At 35.5% G+C, this 8720-nt stretch overlaps 1 protein-coding gene across 1 annotated transcript; it reads right to left on the reverse strand.

Annotated features, from left to right (window-relative positions):
* Positions 1 to 486: 486 nt before the first annotated feature.
* On the reverse strand, positions 487 to 8229 carry LOC132175582 (calcium-dependent protein kinase 1). The gene is made up of 9 exons (XM_059587563.2): positions 7873 to 8229; positions 6940 to 7016; positions 5908 to 6820; positions 4673 to 4816; positions 4386 to 4538; positions 3431 to 3546; positions 3077 to 3244; positions 1442 to 1666; positions 487 to 779 (listed from the first exon to the last, which is right to left on the reverse strand). Exons 3-9 carry the CDS (start codon positions 6686 to 6688, stop codon positions 657 to 659), a joined length of 1710 nt encoding a protein of 569 aa, XP_059443546.2. The 5' UTR covers positions 6689 to 6820; positions 6940 to 7016; positions 7873 to 8229; the 3' UTR covers positions 487 to 656.
* Between the last annotated feature and the right edge of the window lie 491 nt (positions 8230 to 8720).

The following is an 8720-nucleotide window of genomic DNA, read 5'->3' on the forward strand; positions in this document are numbered from 1 at the left end:
CTACTTTCTGGCACTAAATTTTCAATAAAATGAGCTTTTGACTGTAACAACCACAATGAGTGTTTAAAACTCCTTATGATTAGTAATGAGTAACTTGTGGTGGTGCAAAATTACCACAAGAGCTGATTAGCTGCTTAACGTCCTCTACCAATTTTAAGAAACTCAAACAAGAAAAAAGATTATAAAAACCAAGCAAAAATCAAGAATTAGCAATGTGAAATGGTATCTCTTCCCCTCTCCCACCCAAATCCTCAAAGGAATAGTTTGAAGTATGAGGTAAAAAAATCAAAACCCACTGGGTGCATGTATAGCTTACAAATTAAAACAGCAACAAATTGTTGTACTTCCAAGAATATCCAAATGTTTTTGGCATACATCTGATTTTGAACATTATAGGAAAAGAGATAACACCATTAAAAAAAAAACCAGACGACCATACAAGTTTTTTTTTTTTTTTTTTTCCTCCACATAGAATGCAACACAATTAAAAAGGCTAAGTATAGTTGCAAAACTCATAGTACATGAAATTCTGAATAAATTCAAAAATTTTACTTAGATGAGCACCTGTGAGCAGTGCGCCTACTATACATTCTTTGATCCCACAAAAGGTTTTAACAAAGATGAAAGAATCAAGAATCTCACCGCTGTCTATGTGACTATAGTCTTAGAGCTTCTCTAAGACTGATGCTAAAACTATTATCTAGGCCCATCTTACCGGCAACCGGAGCATTTCCTTTTTGCATCATGGCCACAAACTCATTGTAATCTATGCGTCCATCCTGCAAAATTGTTTGAAACAAACAATCATTAGGCTATCATACATGAAATGCATAAGAAAGTTACTGAATAGAGGAATTTGTGAAACTTTATTATTTAGAGAGATCAACAATAAGAACCATATCTCAACCTTACCCATCACTCAAAATGCCTAATCACCATGGTAGGATGGCCTTAACTTTTAAAACTGGGATTAATTTTCATCAGAAAAACCTTAAGTCAAATCCAACTTAAATAATTTTCGAGTTCTCTTGAGTAGACCAGAGCTTAACCTAGTAATACCCAAATCAGGTTTTAAAAGAGTTGCCAAGGTCTCACAAGTTTAAAATGGAGAAGAAAGTTGGGTTATGGAGGAAACCTTGTTCTGAGTCAAATTGTTGTTAAGCTAAGCAAACTAGGCCATGCTTCATTTAGGCAAAGTCTATAAATAGTTGTTTGCATTTATTTGATCTGAACTACATATTCAGAAAAAGCAAGAGAGATTTGTCTTTCAATCCCTTCCCGTAGTATAAATGTGGAAGTATGATAAAAGAAAGTACTATTAGGGAAACTTCTGAGGGTGCAGTGCACGGGTCCAAAGTTTATTCTACATGGGTGGGTCCGAAGAGCCCTACCTTTTCAAGGTTTCCTGTCATAAAAAAAATAAATAAAAGAAAGTACTCACGTTGTCCTGATCAACTTCTTGGATCATTTCTTCCAGGCGAACATCTTCTATGCCAAACTCCTCACAAGCTTTCTGAAGCTCATCAGGAGTAATATAACCACTTCCATCCTTATCGAAGTAGTTAAAAGCTGCAAATAGATGATCTTCTCTCTCAACTTTGTTCAGATGCAATGTTGCAGCAACGAACTCACCATAATCAATGGTTCCACTGTTATCTACATCTGCCTGCAATTCAATAATGTAAGCGGATTAAAAACATAATGCATCATTATTTCATAGTCTTATTGCAGCAAACCAGATCCCAGAAACATTATAACCTGTTTTCATATTCTTGTCAACAGCTTGGTGCAATGATACTAGGGAGGTTTCTCAAGTGAGCTTTCTCAGAAAGCAGTTACAGTCATTTCATGTTTTATAAGGCTAGAATATAGTGTATTAATGTTCCCATATACCTCAAAATAATAGAAAGAAAAAGAAAATTTATACCCCTCAAAGTAATAATCCTCATCCCAATCAAACCCTCCGCTAAACCCCGCTTATCCAAATTAATATATCATTAGGAAGAGAGAATCACTTGAATTTCCTATTCATAACACTATATATCATGTTAGTCAGAAATATAGAAAGGAAAAACATTTCTTAATGTCTTCCACCCTTTCCTGTAGCCCATCAGGAGCTCCTTTAGTCCCAAAACAAAAACAAAAACATAAACAAAAATAAATAATGAGAATTTCAAGATTTTGTACTCGAAATTTATTGACCTAATGACAACAACGGCAGAAAAATAACAAATATATTATTATATCGAAGAAGATTGGTTCTTCTAAAAACATGATTCTTTTGAGGCTTGAAGCCATTAATTCATAACCTCCTGTCAATCTCTCTACCTGCAGGGGCCCACTAAATAACACACTCTAGATCTCCAAATACATCTCATGGAATTGTTGACCAGCCAAACAACATACAGCATTTCTGTGTGCAATTATTCTGATGATCGACAATTAAATTACCTACATCTTGATTGGACCCTTTTTATAGTCTTCTCTCCCAATTAAAATTTCTAATATTTTCAACACGAACACCATTGCCCGAATACAAGCATTCTTTGTACAGGATATAAAAAGTTCCGGGAAAATCAACATAGAACAAAACAAGCATGAGTCCCTTAATTGAAAGTAACACATACTTAAATAAGTAGCTTTAAAGATGTGCTAAATTTACTGTTACTAACTTGTACACATATAAATTAAATTGTGATAGAGAGTGATAGCTAAATATTGTTTTTTGTAGGAAAGAATTAAAAAAAATTATACAGTTTGATCTTTTTTTTTTTTTTCTGGATTTCAGATTATCAATAATATAGTCTTGCAATTGGGACTCTCTCTCTCTCTCTCTCTCTCTCTCTCTCTCTCTCTCTCTCTCATTTTTCTTCATATACATGCATTACCACTCTGCTAGTGTTTGATATTCAGAAACCATTTTTCTTCTTTTTCGTACTACTACCGTAATATCAATTAAGTGAAACCTTTTTATTTTTTGATAAGTAGTTGTTCAAGTGAAACCTTTTGAATCATTTAGCAAAAATTTCAAACCTTTTGAAGCACTTTGCATCTAAATTCACTCTTAAACACTTACTGCTTGCATCAAATCATAAATTTCAGACTCCTTAAGATTAGCTCCTACTCTTTGCAAACCAGCCTTAAGTTCTTCAAAACTTATTTGACCACTACCGTCTGTGTCTATCATCTTGAACATTTCTTTTAGGCCAGCTATCTCTTCTTCAGATAAGCTCTCTGCAATGACCTGCAAAGAACAAAGAGATTGATAAAAAGATGAGTCATTCTATCTAACCGAAAATCCAAACATTTTTTAAGTCTGAACTACAAACTAAATTTGTATCTGAATACACAATTTAATGTAGCAACTCTAACTACAGAGATTTCAGTGATCCTGTAGTCAATAGCCTTCAGCTTTCACACAGATGCTTACTCTAAGAGCCATTTTCTTGAGCTTGTTCATAGCAGAAAATTGCTTCAAGCGACTTAAAACTGCAGAATCAAGAGGCTTGTCAGGAGCAACTCCATCAACTTGAACCCAGGGATGACCTGAAAGGAAATTAAACTATAGATTAGCTATGAAAAGAAAACCCCAGCCTGAAACCTTGCATAAATACTGTAGTATTTATGTATACATTCATAATGACAATGATTTAAGACAAACAGCAGAAGCAGATGATCTGGTCATTCTAAAGATTTTTGAAATTTCAAAAGGGACAAAAATAAAAAAATTAGGACAATATCCTTTGTATCCAATTGCATATGAAATTACTATTGATGCTGTGGATAATGGCAAACCTGGGGTCAATGACTTCAGAACTCTTCAAGGTTTCAGCAATTTAATGATCCAAAATGGAGGTTACAAGACCGTAAAAATACACCAGTAGTGGTCTCCATCAAGACTGAGAAAGAGATCTCACCTAGAATGACAAATCTTCCTCTCTTCACCATTCTTTCATTCAAAATGCAGAAACTAACATTACTATGAGATTGAAGAACTCTCATTTTCTTTCAATGTAATATTGATATACATTCATCAGGGCTCACAAGAAAAACCTTAAAAGAAAACATTAAAGAATAATAATTGAACCATTTGAACTGCATTTGTCGTTGTTCTAGTTCAATACTTCCATGGCTAAAGTTCAGAGTACATCATTGACAGTCCAAGAAAAGGGGTAGATTTCTAGGTTTGTTTGGTGCAAAAAGGAACAAAATTGTGACCCTGAAAGCTCCAAAATGAAACTATTCAAGGTGAATTCAGAGACTCCATGGTGCATATGTATTCCATTGGAAAAAGGTTCTACTCAACCCAATTCCCTAGCTATGAACCAAATAATTCCCACATGTCTGAATTAATTGAACAAAAAACAAAACAATGGAGGACTCACACAAAACTTCGTATGCAGTTAGCCGCCTTCGAGGATCTCGAACAAGCATTCTCGTCACTAAATCTTTTGCACTTTCAGAGATAGTAGGCCATGGGTCAGATGAGAAGTCAAGATCACCACTCAGGACCTGTTCAAATATCCCTTGCTCGGTTTCTACATAATAATTACAAGGATGGAAATGAAAGTAAGGAAAATGGAAAAAGTAAGCAAAAAATGGAACATATATTAGAGATACCCAAATGCTATATAGTAAAATATCAAGAACTAGAAGATTCCCAACTTCTTACCAGCCCAAAATGGAGGCACTCCACTTAATAGAATGTAAACAATCACTCCAGCACTCCAAACATCTGCTTCTGGACCATAATGCTTTTTCAGAACTTCTGGTGCAACATAATATGGACTGCCGACCACATCTCTAAATTTTTCTCCTGGAAGGGAAAAGAACCACTGATTTCTTATAAGAAATTAGGAAATCAAATCCATTGCTTCTAGTTCTATGAAGTCATGACGAAGCAAAGTAAAGAGCGGTGAAACCATGGAGCTAATCAGCAGCTACACACTACCACAAATTAAACAACAATTTACCAAAAAAAAAAAAAAAACATGCTTATACCTCAAGTAAAACGTATCATCACATCACAATATTTTTAACAAACTTGGAACTTTGAAGATAATAGTTGACAAGTTCATAATATTCTTGCAAATCACAGAAATGAGAATGGAAGGTAAAAATGACCTTTGGCATTCCAAAGATCAAGAATCTAACAAAATATAGGAGTTCACTATTATGCTGAGAGCCTTCTATCAGTAGCTGTCTTTTCTAGGCTGACAAGTGGTGTGATAGTTCAATGGACCAGGAACAGGTTTCTTGAACTGGCAACCACATATTGGCATAAGCCTTTCCCTTTGTGATATGCCTTGGTTCCACCATTGCTACCTATGTTGAATATACATATATAACATTTCTGAAATCCTACATAAAGAAAAAAGTTCAATAACTTCTTTTTTTTTTTTGATAAGTAAAAAAGTTCAATAACTTCTAAAGGCATTTTCATTATTATTTTTTTATTTAGGTGCAAATAATCATAATCAGTACTTTCAGTGACCATAAATTCCATCATCTGTAAGTTCATATTCCACTGATTTAATAGGTATAATGTAAATCTGATTGCACCTAAATTTTAACTTTGACCAAGTCGTTAGCGAAAATTCAAACCAAATCCATACATTGCATAAAGAAGACCAAGTGTCCAGTTAAAAGGATCTGGGAGTATCGGTGAGTACACGAACGGACAATTTAAAATGATTTACAGACATTCAATGAGCAATCACTCTATTTAGGAGATGAGAATTTCTAGCATAGTGTTTTATAATTTACACAGAAAGCAGGTAGCAATTAGCACAACATGTTACTTATCACGTAATCAACTTGTGAAATCTTACCCAACTATCAATTTTAGAAGATATCAGAATAGCAATTCAAATAATTTCCAAAAGTTCAACACCAATCTTCATATACCTGGCTTGAAGAATATCGATAACCCAAAGTCAATAGTTGTGAGAAGTGAATCCTCCTGATTATTGACAAAAAGAAAATTCTCAGGCTTAAGGTCTCGATGCATCACTCCCAACGAATGACAAGCTTCTACAACTCCAACTATAGTCCTCGTAAGCTCAGCTGCCTTTCTTTCTGTATAATGTCCACGCTCAATAATCCTATCAAAAAGCTCACCACCTGCACATAGCTCCATCACAACATGAACTGCCACCGCATCTTCATAAGCCCCTTTAATAGATATAACATTTGGATGCCCCTTCAAATGGTGCATTATCTGAATTTCCCTTCTCACATCCTCAACATCCTCATCTGTTAACAGCTTCCTCTTTGCAATACATTTGCAGGCATACTCTTTCCCTGTTGCCTTCTCCACACATAGGAATGTTGTCCCGAATTGCCCTTGTCCTAGTTTCTTCCCCAAACTGAAGAATTCCTTGAGATTACCAGTTTTCGTTTTTAACACCTCAGCCCGAAGCCCTGCACTAGCCACCCTCTTCATATAAGGGTTCTTCTTGGCTTTTTTGGGATGCTCCGGTTCCGGTTTAGTTTCCGGTTGCGACATTTTCACTTGTTCTGGCGGTTTATTTTGGACCGGCAAAGGCGATTCAGGTTCATCGACTGTTTCTCCATTAGTATGAGGAGAAACTGAGTCATCGGGCGTCCGTGAACGCCACATTGCGGCAGAAAACGTTTGGAAGAAACCATTCTTAGTAATGCTTGGTCCAACACAAGTATTCCCCATAGAGTCCTAAACTGATTCTTTCTACACTTCCTCTACTTTCAACACCAAGATCTAATCCTACTGAATGTATTGACACAAAGCATAGTAGATCTGATCTTCACGAGCTGAGTGATATATTGAAGTCAAACCAACCTATTACATACGCCAAATTTTGGCAGATAAGAAAGTCAAATCTTGAACTATGGCATTTAATATGAACTATGAATCGTTACCAAAAGAGACAAAATCAACAAATAAAAAGCAGTTCTCACCAAATTTGGAGAATCCTTTCTGTCTCTAACAGTTGCTGATTTACATAAATTCAGAGATGATAATAAGTGAGATCAGTCTGACAAAATACAAACAAATAAAGAGGTTGAAACCTTTCTCGATCGAAGATGAAATCTAGCAATAGCACAATAACAAAGACAAAAGACCCTTTAAACTATTGGATCTCTGAACCAGTAAACAAATACACAAACTAAGAAAAAGTCTACACAAACTCAAAGCTCATCAAAATTGAACAGTTCCAACAAAAATCAGAGCTACCCAAGCGACTAAAATCCAAGGAAAAGATAAACAAAGTAAAGGGCTGGTGTAAAATGAAGTTCAAGAATGGACCTCATGTTTACCAGGTCTCCCAAATGAATATTGTAGAAGAAAAAAAACATGGCCGCTTTTTGTGGGTGTCTCTGTGTGCAAGTCTTTGGCTTTGTTTCCACTGCCTTTCTTTCAGTTGAAGACGTATTATATTCAAACCGGTGTGGAAGTAAACGCGTTTGGTAAGACATTATTCCCATTCCCCGGGCTTTTCGGTTGATTGTATTATGGGGGGAGGGTGAATCCTGTAATTTTATGAACGGCCAGGATTGAAGAAAAAGAACTGCTGTAATTTTAGAGGTCCAGATTAACTAACCTCTAGAATTTTTAATTCAAACGACATCGTGCAGGAGGTAAAGAAACGTTAACTCAATTACGCCGTCTCTTATCTTCTCTTCTCTTCTGGGGCAGCACAGGAACGAAGAAAAACAACTTGGTAAATTTTGTTTTGGCTTCCTCATAATCAAACCAAAATTTTTCCTAAATCTGAGTGATAGTTTTTCTTCCAAATCTCATCAAGCTTTCGACTAACACGCAGAACCCATATGACAGAATCACCAAATAGCAAACAAATCAAGAATTTTGACGTTTACATATATACTTACAGTGGTGTTAATCTTCACTTCACAGTTCGTTCATTCTCGCTGGATCGTGTTTTGGCCTGGTCTTGATCAACTACGCCACTGGGTTAATCTTCGCCTTCCTTCCAGCTTCTTTCACCTCTTCTCCTCCTCCTGATCTTCTCTATGGAATCATTCTCCGGTGCCGGTGCCGGCGCCTCCACGGTGCTAAGATCGTTGTCGTCGGAGGAAGAGATTTCGTAGTAAGCTAAGCTATCACAATGCTTTTGAGATTGAAAGCCCTCTTGGTTTGCTGGTTTCTCCGTAGAGAGCTTCGAGTTGTCGAGTTAACTCAACTTTCCTGTGCTGCCCGGAAGAGTAGAGAAGAGAAGAGAAAGAGAAGAGGAGAAGAGACGGCGTAATTGACGTGACGTTTTTTTACTTCTTGTACGGTGTCTTTTGAATTAAAAATTCTGGAGGTTAATCTGGACCTCTAAAATTACAGGATCTGTCCTTGGGTGTTTAGGTAAGGACGGTTTAATTGTTATATTGACTTGTTCTTTTTCTTTGTTAATTTCTTACCAGTTTTTAATTCCTAGATTTTATGATTTAATATTTTTGTAATTAAATAACTCTCTCTCAAGATTTCATATCTAAAGAATCTCGATGATGTTGAAGTGGGATTTTTCAATTATTGAATTTTAATTCATGGGTAATTTTAAAAGTTATATTATTTATGAGGATAAAAATTGGACAAAAGTCTTATTTCTAGCATTACTCTTGAGATGCCAGCTGATTTTTTTTTTTTTGATAAATGATATTTTATTGTGTTGCATTTTTTTTCCAATTAATTATTAGCGATATTATTTTTTCTTTTTCCTAAGCAAAGAGAT

Source organism: Corylus avellana, chromosome 2, assembly GCF_965113065.1.
Source record: "Corylus avellana chromosome 2, dhCorAvel1.hap1.2, whole genome shotgun sequence".
NCBI classification, from domain to species: Eukaryota; Viridiplantae; Streptophyta; class Magnoliopsida; order Fagales; family Betulaceae; genus Corylus; species Corylus avellana.